At 34.4% G+C, this 16,875-nt stretch overlaps 1 protein-coding gene across 1 annotated transcript in view; it reads left to right on the forward strand.

The window, feature by feature from the left end:
• LOC142528373 (uncharacterized) overlaps window positions 1–8,267 on the forward strand; it is a 50,273-nt gene extending 42,006 nt beyond the window's left edge. The window contains exon 6 of the mRNA XM_075633415.1: window positions 7,867–8,267. Within this exon, the coding sequence (XP_075489530.1) occupies window positions 7,867–8,267 (401 nt within the window). The remainder of the gene's footprint in view (window positions 1–7,866) is intronic.
• Window positions 8,268–16,875: the final 8,608 nt, after the last annotated feature.

Genomic DNA, 16,875 nt, shown 5'->3' on the forward strand with positions numbered 1-16,875 from the left:
TGTATAATCGAAACCAGATCGAAGAACGGAGACCGTATGAAATTGTTATGGATTTTCAGGGTTGATTTATTATGATTAGACCGATTTGATATCAGAATTGAGATTATAATCTATTATCGCTGGGGTTATGAGTAGTATTGATATCAATTATGCCTCATGGTATTTATATATGTGATGTTGATATTGCTGGGGTTATTGAGATTGTATGGTTATACCGTCGAAACATCAGTGGGTTGATATTGATCAAATTCAGTAGTGAATTCGATTATATCGTGATATCGTCGATATGGATTAGATTGTGTCTTGATTCGATATTGATCAGATTATGTTTGATTTGAGTATTGATCAGAATAGATTTTGAATTGAGTTGCATATTGAAATTGTGCCTATGTTATATTGTATTTCAGATTGATATGGACAGATTTGACTTCGAGACTCCGACTTCGTCAGACCGCGAAGACAAAGGTATAAATTGATGTTGATGCGGGATTGCACAACTCGAGTTGGATTCGAATTGAGTCTCCCAAAATCACATACTTTATTTTATTGCATTGTTATTTGCAACTGAATGATATTGATATCTTTGATCTATTGAATTGTGTATTGAATCATAGGCGGATACGCCTAGTCGTAAATTAGTAATCTTGTGACAGTAGCGCCGGATAGTGATAGAGTCGTTACTGGCACATTGCACATTGTCACAGGATAGGATATTGGTGAAAATGCCAAAGTCTGTGACGGATAGGTCAGGACACCAGACGTTTGGTTATATCGAAGTGGATAGAATTTGAGTTTCTTCTATTACTTATGTTCGATATGGAAAGAACCAAAGTCCGTGAATAAGAACATACCACTACCCCGATCGGGAGTGTAGGTGGGTGTATGTTCTTATTCCAATCGGGATCCCTAGATTAGGACGAGTCGAGTCAGAGTCCAGGAGTCACTGAGTGTGATTCAGTGTTTGTGTTGATTCATGTGTCGGATTTGATTCATGTTATATTCAGAGTTTATATTGATTCATTCTTCTGATTTTGATACATGTTATGAATGTTTATTTCATGCCTTTATATTTTTTATATGAAATGCATGTATACATGATTTATACTGGGAATATAATTTTCACCGGAGTTATCCTGCTGTTGTCTTGTTTGTATGTGTGCATGACAACAGGTGGGACAGGATCAGGGTCAAGACAAGAAGAGAGAGAGATCATGATTAGAGTGGAGACTACAGACTTGGATTAAAGATAGGGTTAAACACTTGATAATTAGTTGTTAAACCTTAGTTTTTATTGAATGTAGACTGTACAGGACTTGTACTTTATTTTATACGAATATGTATATTAGTTTCATTCCATTACGTTTCGCGTTTAAAGAAATTTTTTTTATGACCCAAATTACTTGAATTAGTAAATTGATCCTAACGATGATTAAGAATTGGATTAGCGTCCGGGTCCCCACAACAGGTGGTATCAGAGCAATAGGTCCAGAACTGTAGATTTTTGAGACTGAGATAGAAGCTAGTGAGCGGGGTAGAATGAATTTTCTTTCCTTGCATGTGATTGTAAGCATGTGATTTATTATAATGTGAATTACATTGTGTATGCTAGCATGATATTATGCTTTATTACTTTTAACTACATGTTACCTGAATATCTGAGATGATTTGGTAATATGTATTATTTGAAAAGGGATCAGAACTAATTCTTGATCAGAGTTAAGTTGATCGGAAAGGGACTGAGACGGATTTGTCTCATGTGATTGCTAACTCTTGTGATTATCAGATATACCTCCTAGAAGAATTCCGGAATGGGATAGTACTGTGACCAATAAGATGGATGTGTCAGAAACTCTGATGGAAACAACGATGACGAAGTTTCAGTCGTTTCAACCGCCGATTCTGAAGGGTACTGAGACGCCATTCGGTTGTGAGAATTGGTTAGAGGATATAGAAATGCTATTTGAATTTCTTGGTTTCACAGATGATTGTAAAGTTAAACTGATTGGGCACCAGTTACGGGAAGTCGCAAGGAGTTGGTGGCTGGTAACCAAAGAAGCCTTAGAACAGCGTAGTTCAGTGATTACGTGGAGAATTTTTAAAGTTGAATTCTATCAAAGATTTTTCCCCGTATCATACAGACAAGATAAAGGTGCAGAGTTTGCCAATCTGAGACAGGGTCAGTTGAATGTTGATGAGTATTTGGCCCAGTTCTTCACCTTGCTACGTTTTGCCTCTCATGTGGCTAGAAACGATGCAGCTATGTTTGATCAGTTCATCCAGGGATTGAATCCGGAGATACGTACATTGGTAAATGTGAAACAACCGAATAACTTTGCTGATACTCTGAATAGAGCCAAAAGAGCAGAAACAGTTCTGATGAGACAAAAAAAGCTTCGTATGTTCTTCCAACACCGAGACCACAGCAAGTGCCTCCCAGAATCGAGATTGGTAGCAGCAGTAGTGAAAAGAAAGAACAATTAAAAGCTCGAAAGAAGCAGTTCAAGAAGTTAGGGAGCGGTTCATCTAGCTCCAATGGTTCTAGACCGAGTTATACCGGAGTGTATTGTAGAGCCTGTGGAGGGAGACATCCCACGGAGCAATGCTAGGGAGTGACTGGTAGATGCAATATCTGTAGACAGCAGGGACATTTTGCTAAAGTATGCCCACAGAAAGGTTCCCGGAGGTTTCTTGGAGCAGAATCATCTGGTTGTAGTGACCAAGGAACAGACCCAGGATGCATTTGATGAGATAGTGACAGGTAACTGTTCTTTTATGATTATTTCGAGTATGTATTAAGAGATACTTATACATCCTATACATGATTTCTTAATGAATTGCATTGATGTATACTTTATCTGTTAAGTCTGTATGTACTGTAGTATTGATTTCTTTATCTTTTGGGGGAAAGATTGATATCAGTGAATTCTGTAAATATCGTATACTGCAGTAAAATGAGAATGAGATTGAGTTATATTGTGTTGTACTTGTGTTGTCTGATTTTGACTGCATTATTGATATTGATGTGTTGACAAGTACAGAACTATTGTAGATTCTTGCCAGGAGATGGTAAGATTCGGACCTGAGATGGCCGAAGAATGGATAATATACGGTAAGGATTTTCGATTTAAAATTCCTTTGATATCCGTATTAATTATGATTCGATGATTATCGAAAGGAATGGAGTAATTCCTTATGTATTCAGTTGATTACTGAAACTAAGCGTATCATGGACTGATTTGCCAGTAGCAGGAGAATTGCTAAAGTCTTCCTAGATAAGATTCCGGGTTTGCCTTATATCAGGGAGAGTGATTTCAGCCTTGATTTGATATCAGGTACTGTTCCTATTGTTAGAATTCCATACAGAATGATGTTGATTGTATCGGAAGAATTGAAATATCAGTTAGAATATTTACTGCCTGAGAGTTGGAGTTACATCTGATTGTGTGTTTCTCTATAAAATACTTCAGTTATGGTTGGATGAATCCTGTGTTCAGAGGTATTCTGATGATTTTATGCTCGGTATATTTATGATATTTTGATTTCTTGCAGCATATGACCGACTGAATTGAATATTTTGTATTGAATATTCTGAGAATTGGAAAGTTGTATGTAAGAACTGTTGAATTGTGAATCTTGATTTGGACAGGTTGTATTCAGAGCCTGTTATATCTGAAGATGGTGTATCTGTTGAACTAAGCAGAATGAAGCCGTGATCAGTGGCTGAGATTGATATCAGTGTCAGATATTTGTGGTTGTATGAATTTAGCAGAATATTATATACGATTGTTTTATTGAATCTGCTTGAGGCTTGTTATCTTTTAACTCAGTATTTGATATAGATTACATATTGTTGAGATTCTATACGGTGTGAGTTAAACCAAAGCTGATTTCGGGAATTAAAGCAGTTCAGAAGTTTGATCAGAATGTTCGGAATGTTTAGACCTTGATTTCAATAATCAGAATAGAGGATTGATCAGAATATCAGGTATGTAATACTGTATGGCATATGAATAACCGATTGTGGTGTCAGATGTGTTGGATTTGGAAACGACAGGTATGATCAGAAGTGTGCCATCTTTGATTCAACATTTATTCTGATGATAGAAAAATGTATAATGACTTGAAATGACTGATGTTAGGGAAACAGATGAGATCAATTGCGGTAGAGTTTATACTGAGATGTCTAAATTGGCCACTAATAGGAGAGAAAGAGAGGAACCAGGAGATTGGTTATATAAATTATTGATTCCTGAATAGAAATGGGAGTACATTTCTATGAATTTTGTGATATGATTGTGATTGTCATATTGCTCGAAGCTGTATATGTTATTTGTACAGGAAGATGTACAGACATGATCAGACGACTGAGTTGTATGTCAGAAAAGTAGGTAAATTGCACTGAATGCCAAAGTTGATTTTATCATACCACGATTTTTGGTTGATTTTGTACTTTTGGCAGAATATACAACAAGATCTTTCACCTATCGTTTATAGATTAACGGATAGTCGGAGCGAACTATCCTGATACTGGAGAATATCCAGGAACTATAATGCTGGATATAAGCACTAGTTGACATGATTTATTGTCACTTATAAATTATCGTATAACGATAGCTATTAGATGAGTATGGAGATCGCATCATTTGAGGTATTGTACAAGGAAAACTGCAGATTTTCTTCGTATGGGGATTATATCTCGGTGATACCTGAGATTGGATTTGATAGGATCAGAGATATGAACAAGAAATTGAAACTGATTCAGAAGAGAATAAAGACAACTCAGAATAAATAGACTGAATATGTCAACGTCGGATGATGACTGTTAATATTTAAGGTTGAAGACTGAATATAACCCTGATTGAAATTATCAGATTGATAGGAGATGATAGTATTGATATGTTATGAGCTGTTAATTTGTATATACGGATGTTGTATAGCCAGTATTGTGAGATTGATTCTATCATCAGTTATTTCGAGTGGTGTGATGAGATTATACTTCTTGAATTATTATTCCAGATTGGAGTTAGAGATCCATGAAAGAAAATAATCTAGAATAAAGACTATTCTACTATTGAATATACAGTAAAGTCGTCAGGGTATCGAAGAGACTATCTGAAAGACAGAATCTGATATGAGACTGAGATTTTAGAATTGTTTCATTGCAATGAGTTTTCTGATTAACCTCTATTATATATTCTTTCTTTATCACATTTGATTGCCTGTGATTTCGAGGACGAAATCGGATCTTAGAGGGGGAGAAATATAAGGCCCGAGATTTAGATTACCGTAATCTGAAATGAATTAGGGATTAATTGATGTGATTATAGACGAATTGGATCCGGACTGAAAGATAAGGAAGAAAACATGAAGTGGGTGCTGAGTACAGAAGGCTGGACGCACATGCGCGACCTAAAGACGCGCACATGCGCGAAATGTCCAGAGAAGTTGGCGCATATGCGCCGGATAGAGGCGCGCATATGCGCGAGTTGCATTGCACGAGACAGTAGGTCTCGCGCATATGCTCGACTTATGTGCGCGCATATGCGCGAGCAGTCCAGTAGCTAATTTTTCGGATCGAACTTCTGACGCATATACGCGGACCTTGGGAGCGCATATGCGCGCGGCATGCAGAACAAAAACAAGCCACTTGCCCCTCAAATGCAACGTGTATAGATATATATATATACACATATATCAAACTTTGGCTTCAAAAGAAAGAAAGGGAAAGGAACGAGGAAATTCAAACTCTAATTTTCGATAGAGACTTGAGAACGATCGGGTTACCTTATTGTAAATTTGAGTACAGTACCGAGTTCCTAGCAACGACAGCTACAACTGGACGTAAGTTTTACTACGTTTCGATATGTCTTGAAATTATGGAATTGCCAGAATCGGATAGAATTCATATATGTTGTTCTTGCGATATCAGACATTGTATAATCGAAACCAGATCGAAGAACGGAGACCGTATGAAATTGTTATGAATTTTCAGGGTTGATTTATTATGATTAGACCGATTTGATATCAGAATGGAGATTATAATCTATTATCGCTGGGGTTATGAGTTGTATTGATATCGATTATGCCTCGTGGTACTATATCTGTGATGTTGATATTGCTGGGGTTATTGAGATTGTATGGTTATACCGTCGAAACATCAGTGGGTTGATATTGATCAGATTCACTAGTGACTTCGATTATATCGTGATATCGTCGATATGGATTAGATTGTGTCTTGATTCGATATTGATCAGATTATGTTTGATTTGAGTATTGATTAGAATAGATTTTGAATTGAGTTGCATATTGAGATTGTGCCTATGAGATATTGTATTTCAGATTGATATGGACAGATTTGACTTCGAGACTCCGACTTCGTCAGACCGCGAAGACAAAGGTATAAATTGATGTTGATGCAGGATTGCACAACTCGAGTTGGATTCGTTTTGAGTCTCCCAAAATCACATACTTTATTTTATTGCATTGTTATTTGCAACTGAATGATATTGAAATCTTTGATCTATTGAATTGTGTATTGAGTCATAGGCGGATACGCCTTGTCGTAAATGAGTAATCTTGTGACAGTAGCGCCGGATAGTGATGGAGTCGTTACTGGCACATTGCACATTGTCACAGGATATGATATTGGTTAAAATGCCAAAGTCTGTGACGGATAGGTCAGGACACCGGACGTTTGGTTATATGGAAGTGGATAGAATTTGAGTTTCTTCTATTACTGATGTTCGATATGGAAAGAACAAAGTCCGTAAATAAGAACATACCACCACCCCAATCGGGAGTGTAGGTGGGTGTATGTTCTTATTCCAATCGGGATCCCGAGATTAGGACGAGTCGAGTCAGAGTCCAGGAGTCACTGAGTGTGATTCAGTGTTTGTGTTGATTCATGTGTCGGATTTGATACATGTTATATTCAGAGTTTATATTGATTCATGCTTCTGATTTTGATACATGTTATGAATGTTTATTTCATGCCTTTATATTGTTTATACGAAATGCATGTATACATGATTTATACTGGGAATATAATTCTCACCGGAGTTATCCAGTCTGTTGTCTTGTTTGTATGTGTGCATGACAACAGGTGGGACAGGATCAGGGTCAAGACAAGAAGAGAGAGAGATCATGATTAGAGTGGAGACTACGGACTTGGATTAAAGATAGGGTTAAACACTTGATAATTAGTTGTTAAACCTTAGTTTTTATTGAATGTAGACTGTACAGGACTTGTACTTTATTTTATACGAATATGTATATTGGTTTCATTCCATTACGTTCCGCTTTTAAAGAAATTTTTTTTATGACCCAAATTACTTGAATTAGTAAATTGATCCTAACGATGATTAAGAATTGGATTAGCATCCGGGTCCCCACACCATATGTTGTAAAGCATGTGTATACTTATGGAGTTGTGGATATTGAAAATCCTAAAAATGGTGATGTTTTTAAAGTGAATGAACAAAGGCTTAAACCATTTTTGGAAAATGAAATTTTTCAAGAAGAGTTTATTTACCTTTCTGATCCTTAAATTTTTATGTTGCATTTAATTTTGTTTGTTTTTATTTCAGATTTCCTTAATCTTTTTATTTTCCGAGTTAAATTGCGGATAACGGTACTCGGTGACTCTCATAGTCGGTTAAATCAGTTTCCCACAATTGCTGATACAAAAATTAAAAAAAAAAATCATTTCTTTTCTTTTCAAAATGGATGAAAATCTCTCAAAAATTTGTAAATATTTTCCCTCTGTTTCTGAAAATGTTCTAAGAAAAATTTATGCAGGTAGGTGTGAAAGATTGAGATTGTTAATGCAAAAAAGAATTCCAGAAGATATTCGTCTTGTAATAGAAGCTAAGATCCGTTTAGGAGGAGAAGTTCCACAATCATTGCTCATTCGGTATTTGCCTGGATTAGGAAAAAGCACTTATGCGAAAAAACGAAGGGCCAAAAGGTTAGGGGTTTGTCATAAGTGTGCAAGATGGACTTGTGACAAAAGATGCAGATCTTTGGGATGTGTTTCCGATAACAGAGAAGATAAAATTGGTTTCATTAAGAATGGGCTGAGTAAGGAGTCTTTAGATAACATCTTATTGACTCTTGAGACGCATTCTAGTGGACATGTGCATATTGAACTTCTCCGTTTATGGAAACAATTTCAAGATGAGCGTCATAGTCTTGGGAATCCGACTAAAAAAGACCATGCTTGCCAATTTATAAGAATATTGGATGGGAAGTATATCTTCGACTCATAGAAGGCGTTGAAGCCGTTTCTGGACGTAAAACCAGAGGAAAATTGTGAGCCACAATCACACTACTGTTTATATGCATGTGTGTCATTATTATTTTTACTGTTTATTCTGCTTACAGGTATGACCCATAGTTTTGTCATGATAACATATTACCCCTATAAAATCTCTCATCTTTCTCTCTATTTTCGCAGACCAAAAAGAAAGTAAAAACATGGTTGGATCCTCTGCACAAACATTGAAAAATATTAGTGTATTTTGTGGGTCGAGTTCTGGAGAAAATGAAGTATTTGTAGAAGCAGCGAATAAACTTGGAAAGATATTGGCTGAGAGAAAAATTCACTTGGTATATGAGGGAGGTAATATTGGGCTAATGGGATCTGTTTCAACATCTGCTCATCTTGGAGGTAGTCAGATTTTAGGTATTATTCCTACAGCTTTAGCTGAAGGAAATATTACAGGTGTTACGATTGGGGAGGAATTAAAAGTTTCTTTTATATATAAAAGAATCACCAAAATGATTGAAAATTCAGATGCTTTTATCGTACTACCAGGTGGTTTTGATACATTAGAAGAAATTTTTCACACTGTTTCTTGGGCACAACTTAATATCCATAATAAACCTGTGGGCTTGTTTAATATCAATAATTATTATGACAGTTTGTTGACATTTCTTGATAAAGCTGTGGAACAGAATTTCATTTCAGAAAATTCACGACGGATGCTCATTTGTGCTTCGACTGCCAACCAATTAATTGATGGTTTGGAAGCTTTTGTTCATAAGCCTGATCCGATGATAAAAAATATCAATTGGCCGCAATCAAGCAGTAAGAAAAAAAAGTTGGATCGTTGATTCAAAAATCGTAGATTGGTTTGCGTTTGTTTCAGTTTGTTATCTTCAATAAAATTCCAGGTGATATCTCTTTCATTATATACTCTTTATTAATAGTTATTTTGACATTAGGGACAATGTCATATTCTGATTTGGGGGAGAACAAACTTAAAATTTTTTTAAAAAAACAAAAATTAAAAAAAAATTATTTTAAAATAAAAACATGTTTATTGTTTGTATGTTATTAATTTTTGCAAAAATATCATAAATTACATGTTTGAAAGGTTTAGATTAGAAATTGTAATAATCTATCTAAGGATGTTTAAATTTTTATTTGAAAAAAAAGTCAATTTTAATATTTTGATCACTATAAAAATATGATTTATGAAATCTTTTTGAATGATTAACCATTGTGATAAAACCAGTTATTAAAGTACATGGCCCAAGATATACCTGATAAGAGTGCCTAAAATTTTTAAACTCACATATATTTTGTGAGTGAGTGGAGAGGATTGAGAAAACAGCTTGCGAGCCTTTATTGATCATCAGAGAGGCTATCTATTGTTTAGATCTTGTGTTCTTATTTTGAAAAAAAAATTGATATTTCCTGAAAAAAAGAAAAAAAAAGAAAGATGTTGAAGATTTATGTAATTTTTAAATTATATGCTGCGACCCATTTATCTCTCATAAAAATACAAATAAAAAAAAAAGAAAGAAAGAGAGAAATACATTGTACAAATTAAATAAATATGTGGTCAAGAAGCATAAACTTAGTCTGATTCCATAATGTAAAAACAAAATAGGAAAAAATATATAATAAGAACAACTGGATTTTAAATCAATGGATTTCCTATCTTTTGATTAGTTTGGCTCGTTTGTCTGTCTGCATTCTGTAAACCATTTTTCTGAGCATTTATCTGTATTCCAACTTCATGAGAGAAATCATTTCCATAAATTGAAACACTTATTAACCTGTGAGAATATGGAGTTGAGACTCTTATTAGGAATTTCTGAAGGCCATGTACATTTAACTACCTGAAAATAAGCTTTGAATTGATCAGTTCAGATTATTTCATAAATTATAATTATAATGCTCTTGATATAACTTTGACAGTTTTCAAATTTAATTTAAACACTTGGATAGTTCTGATTACATTTCTATTTAAATTAATCAATATGTTTTGTGTTGCTATTAACGCTTAAATTGCTAGGGACTAGCAATAAGCTGGTTGGGGAGTGTGATAAAGATAAAAAAAATTGTATATTAATTAAATGTTTTATAATATAAATATATAGTTTTTATTTTATTAAATGTTTAAATATTATATGTTTTATAATAAATTGTATAAAATATAAGTCGTTGTGTAATTATAAGTTTTTACTATTTTTTACAGGTTCGATAAAACAAAAATAAACTTGGCGTTGCAAATAGGATTAAGATGATTCTTGGACCTGTAGAAAGTTGATGTTAATATCTACAATATTGGTGAAAAGCATGAAATAAAAATCTTCTCACAAGTGGGATCAAATTAAGCAACAATTAAAGTTACCAAAGAAGTGGCAGTTTTACCATGCTCTAGTATTTTGACCATATCTCTCAAATTACTTGGTCAAATGGTTAAAAAAAATACCCCAATTCAAACAACTCAGATATCTACATGTTTGTTTTTATGTGGAGAAGAAAATTCGGATAGTAAGATTTTCAAAAGTGATGTGTATTAAAATATTAATTTCTTGGAACACCAATGAAGACTTATGTGTAAAAAATAATATTTTATTTGTGGTTGTCTCCCCAAATTTGGCTATAAATAGGGGTGCATTGTAATGTATTGAGATATCCCTCATTTTATGAACAAATCTTTGAGTTCATAATATTTCTTTCTTTGTTTTTCCATTATTTCTTTATTTAAATATAATTAGCATGTTAAATTTATATTCAAAATTTTACACTTTGAATAATGAGTAGCTAACTTCCCAAACTTGAGATGAAAAGGTGAAACTCTTGGCATGATAATAAGGTTATTAAAAGGTAAGAATCTATGTTTTATATTATTTAATCATTATTTATTGTTTATGTTATATTTATTTCTTTAAATATTATTATACCCTACTTATAAGTGGGAGTTTTGATTTATTGTTGCTATATGTTACACTAAATTCTTGGTACCATTTAAATGTTTGTTTTGTTTTATCAACCATTTAAAGTGGATGCCTTGATTTATTATATATGAATATATCATAATATTAATTTCTTGTTACCATTTAAATGTTTGTTTGGTTTTACCAATCATTTAAAGTGGGAACCTTGATTTAGTGTTTACAAATATATATATAGCACAATAAATACTGACAACATTTACAAGTTTTGGTATATATTATATACTTATAAGATAATAATATATAAAATAATAAAAATATGATTATTTAATATATATTGGAACCATTTTATTAAGTGGATTTCAATAATGTTCATTAATGTTAACTTTATTAAAATACCAAGAGTGGATCCTTTAATCTCAACTACTTAAATTAAAATTTGAACAATTAAAAATTACCAATTAAATATTCAAACTATTAAAAGAAAAAAAAAACAAAAACAAAAACAAAAAGACATTGTAGTGGACTTGTAATTACCTTAGCTTCCCTGTGGATACGATATTCGGACTCACCGAATTATACTACTTGTGGACAACCTGCTCTTGGGAGTGCAACAATCAAAGTCGCAACAACATAGATCAAGTATGGATGTGTAGCATGGAAATTACATGCAATGTGATCAACATGCGTAATTCCAACTAGTCCAACATTATTCTTTAATGAGATCAAATAAATCATAAGTAACATTCAAAGTTTAAGAATTGAACCAAATAATTTATTCTGCAGAACACAAACATAAAAATGTATATATGTACCAAAGAACATCAAAATACAAACTCCCACTAAACATGTACATCATCAAATAGTACAACACCCATATGAGCAGTTTGCTCGTGAAAGACCTTAGGTGGTAATCCTTTTGTAAGCGGATCCGCAATCATAAAGTTTGTCCCAATATGTTCTATAGTAATTTGATGACTCTGAACTCTTTCTTTAACAACAAAAAACTTGATGTCTATATGCTTCGATTTGGAAGAGCTTCTGTTGTTATTGGAATAAAGTACTGCCAAATTATTGTCACAATATATATTTAACGGTCTTTCAATGTTATCCACAACATGCAGCCCAGTGACAAAATTTCTCAATCATATCCCATGATTAGATGCCTCGTAACAAGCAACAAACTATGCCGCCATAGTCGATGAAGCTATGAGTGTCTGCTTAGCACTTTTCCATGAAATAGCCCCTCCGGCTAACAAGTAAATATAGCCTGAAGTGGATCTTTTACTATCTTGGCATCTAGCAAAATCAGAATCACAATACCCAATTATCTCCAAATTATCTGATTTCCTATAAGTGAGCATGTGATCTTTTGTTCTTTGCAAATAACGCATAACTCGTTTGGCTGTTTTCCAGTGATCCATCCCTGGATTACATAAATATCTGCCTATTATTCCCACAATGAACGCAATATTTGGACGCGTACATACTTGGGCATACATCAAACTTCCTACAATTGATGCATAAGGAATTTTGTGCATATCCTTTTGTTTCAACTCATTTCTGGGGCACTGACTCAAACTAAATTTATCCCCCTTAGCAACAGGGGTGTCTCCTAGAGAACATCCTTTCATGCCGAATCTATCAAGAATTCTTTCAATATAGCTCATTTGTGATAGCCCAAGAATGCATCGATGGCGATCTCGATGTATTTGTATACCTAATACAAAAGAGGCGTCCCCAAGATCTTTCATCTCAAAATTCTTGGTCAGATATCTCTTGGTTTCGTGCAATAAGCATATATCGCTACTAGCAAGTATGATATCATCGACATATAATACCAGAAATATGTATTTACTCCCACTGAACTTATGATATACACAATCATCAACATTGTTTACCTCAAAACCAAATGAGATAATTACTTGGTGAAATTTGTGATACCATTGACGAGAAGCTTGTTTGAGACCATAGATGGATTTTTTTAGTTTGCAAACCATTTTCTTTGGGTCGCCTGATACAAAATTTTCTGGTTGCGTCATGTATATCGTTTCATCAATGTTACCATTAAGAAACGCAGTTTTAACGTCAATCTTATGTAACTCTAAGTCAAAATGAGCTACAAGTGCCATTATGATTCTAAAAGAGTCTTTTGTTGAAACAGGAGAGAAAGTCTCTTTATAATCGATGCCTTCCTTTTGAGTGAACCCCTTGGCAACTAGACGTGACTTTGTTGGAAACTAAATTCCGGCGTTTGACAAAATACGAACCAACTGAAAATACGAACCAACTGATCGAGTAAACTGAACAAAGAAACTGGACTTAACAACTGATATCACCTGATCTAATAAAGAACTGATCAGTTGATATATTCAGCCGTATGCTAAGCACCCTTCAACAAAACATGTCTCGGGAAAGAACATTCAACCGTCAAGAGACAGAAGATTGCAACGCCGCACTTCAATCAATACAGCTTAGAAAAACGCATTTTGGCGAAAGCAATTAAGACGACGCATCACAATAAATGAAGCAAACAATGTCCAAGGAATAATCAAGTAGAAATCAACGGATACAAAGATTCAAATTTATCTCAAGTTACCGTTGGAGAAAAGAAGCTTATAAATATGACAGAAGAACAGCTGAAGGATCAGGGGAGTCAACACTATTCAAAATGTTGCTGTCACTCTGTCAAAATCTTAGCTCACTCTTACTTGATATATTCGTAGCAGTTAAGGTTACAATTTGAGCTCACTAGCAAGTTGTAATAATTGTTGAAATTCGATAGTGCTAAGATCAGTTACGCACTGAGAACATTCTGTTAAACTAAGAGTTTCAGTTTTTGGCAGTATTAAGTCCAAACTGAAATTCTTGTATTTGATCAAAGTCTTTTAGTGGATATCCTATCCTTGAGATAGAAGGGGTGACGTAGGAGTAATTAAATTCTCCGAACATCCAGAAACAACCCTTGCCTACTTTATTTCAGTTTCGTATTCTATCTTTCAATCAGTTATTTTCCGCAACTACTTTAGTTTAACTGATTGTCATTGACCAACAAGATTCCGAGAATCAGTTTGTCACCAAACTGAACTCAAAATTAGAAAAGACCAGTTTTAACTGTGAGTGTTTATTCAACCCCCTTTCTATACACTCTTGATACGTTAATCGATCCTATCAAGTGGTATCAATGCGGGTGTTCTTGAAAGAACATTGAAACTGATTTTGATGTTTAAAAGTCAAAATTTCAGATTTTTTACACATATATATATGCAAAACTGAATTTTCGCGCAGCTTGCAGCGACCGTGGGAAAAATGGCATATCTCCTTGCTCGAGTGTCCAAATGACGAACCGCTTTTTGCATTGCAAACTAGACTCGTAGAGGTTTACAGCAGTATAAAATTTGCAGCCTAATTATTCACGAAAAAATACAGTTTATTTGTTGAAGACAGAGCATATGTGCTGCAGCAGAAAATGAGCCATGGAGAAAATTGGTTAGTTATCCTTCTTCTTTTATAATTTTCAAAATTTCAAAAATATAGGGGGAGAACTCATTGTAATTTTAATGGAGTTATTATTTTTAAATATTGAGGGAAGAAAATTTTGTTTAAAATATTTTGAAAATATGACTTTTTGATTCACACAAAAAGGGGGAGAAATATGTTAGTTGAGTTGATTGTTTATCCAAGTTTTGTGATCATCAAAAAGGAGGAGATTGTTGGAACTTTTCAAGTTCGCAATCTTGATTTTGATGTTAACGAAACTTGTTATTGTGTTTCTAACATATTTACTCAAGTGTGAAGTTGCAAACACAAGAAGCAAGCTGAAACTGAATTTTGCACAAACTGAATTTCTGGCGAGCTTCGGTATTTTGATGATATCTCTCAACTGGATTATCTAAATGACAATCCGCTATCTGGACTGATTAGAAAACGCAATTTGGAACAAATCGTATTTCACGTCAGTTGGGCAAAATCGAATGTTATCATGGTCTAACTGATCGCTCAATTACCAAACTGATCACACGAAAACAGCAATCAGTTGGGTTTGAGAAGCTACGGTATTTTGGTCATATCTCTCAGTTCGGTTATCAAAATGAAGCGATTCAGTATGCGTTGGAAATATAAGACGATGATCTACAAATTATCTTCAGAAGTCAAAGTCTGAATCAAAGCTTAAGATGCTGATAAATGACGATGAAGTTACTGGTTCTGCACAAACTGAGATCAGCTAGGCTGATTTCAGCACACCAGCTGAAGACTAGTTGAACTAGACCAGCTGAACTGAACCAGCTGAAACTGAACCAGACCAGCTGAAGACCAGTTGAACCAGTCCAACTTAACCAGTTGAACTGAACCAGATCAACTGAACCAGTTGAACTGATTGACCAGTTGAGTTGACCAGTCGAGAAAATGTCCAGCAAGACGAATTTGACCGTTGCAATTCCAGAAACAGTATAGAAACTTTTCAACGGTCATATTCTTGTGTCTAACGTATATATCAGTGTTGAAGCCTATAAATACAACATATTGCAGATCAAACAAGAGCTTTTGAAGTGGATTCAAAGCATGGGCAGTTAGCATGAATATATCAGCTAGTTGAGAGCACAAGCCCTTGTGTGAGGATACATTTGAGATATATACTGTAAATGATAAATTCCTCACACACAATCACTCACACATATACAAGAGAGTTGAACTTCAAAGATTAGTTGAGTGAGTCTTGCACAAAGACATTAAACTTGTGTATGTAGTCTTTGCATATGAGACATTAAACAATATGCTGATTGTGAGCTGTTGCCTACAATCTTGAGTGCTAGGAGTTCTAGTTGGGTGCTGCCCTTCTGGAATGGGTTTGTACAAGTAGTTGTATAAATCAAAGTCTTCTAGTGGATCCTTCCCAAGGGGAAGAAGGGGTGATGTAGGAGTGTTTGAAATATCCGAACATCCATAAACAAATTCGTGTCTATTTGTTTATTGCATTTACTTAACATTTCCATTAGTTTTAAAGATGCATTGTTGAAGCATTTTATGTGTTCTTCAAATACCAAAATATTGCATACAAGTGTTTGATAAAATGCTTCAACCAAAATATTTTTACTCATTCAACTTGCATATATTTTAAATGCTTTACAAAATATTTAATCAGTTTCTACGAAGGATTATTTCGAATATTTCCCGCTTGGTTTGAACATCAAACTCGATTTAATTCATCGGTGTTCAATATTTTAAGAACCGAGCTATTGTAGCTCAACGGTGATCCCCCTAACCGATCCTAACAAGTGGTATCAGAGCGGTTGAATCTTGTTCTTGAATACTTTTGATCTATAAATTTGCCAGCATGACTTCATTCAACAAAATTCCTATGTTCTCCAGAGAAGAATTTGATGATTGGAAAATCAGAATGCAGGCTCATTTAGCTGCGCAAGATGACGACATGTGGTATGTCATAACTGATGGACCCATGAAAATTCTGAAAACAAATACAACACTTGCTATAACAGAAGGGGCATCGCAAAGAATAGAAAAGCCCAGAGATGAATGGACAACTGAAGATAAAAGAAAAGCGAATCTTGATAATGTGGCTAAAGACATTCTGTACAAAACGCTGGACAAAGTAACCTTCAGCAAAATAAAGATGTGTAAGACAGCCAAAGAAATTTGGGAGAAGCTGATCCAGCTGTATGAAGG

The sequence above is a fragment of the Primulina tabacum genome, chromosome 16, assembly GCF_025594145.1.
Source record: "Primulina tabacum isolate GXHZ01 chromosome 16, ASM2559414v2, whole genome shotgun sequence".
NCBI classification, from domain to species: Eukaryota; Viridiplantae; Streptophyta; class Magnoliopsida; order Lamiales; family Gesneriaceae; genus Primulina; species Primulina tabacum.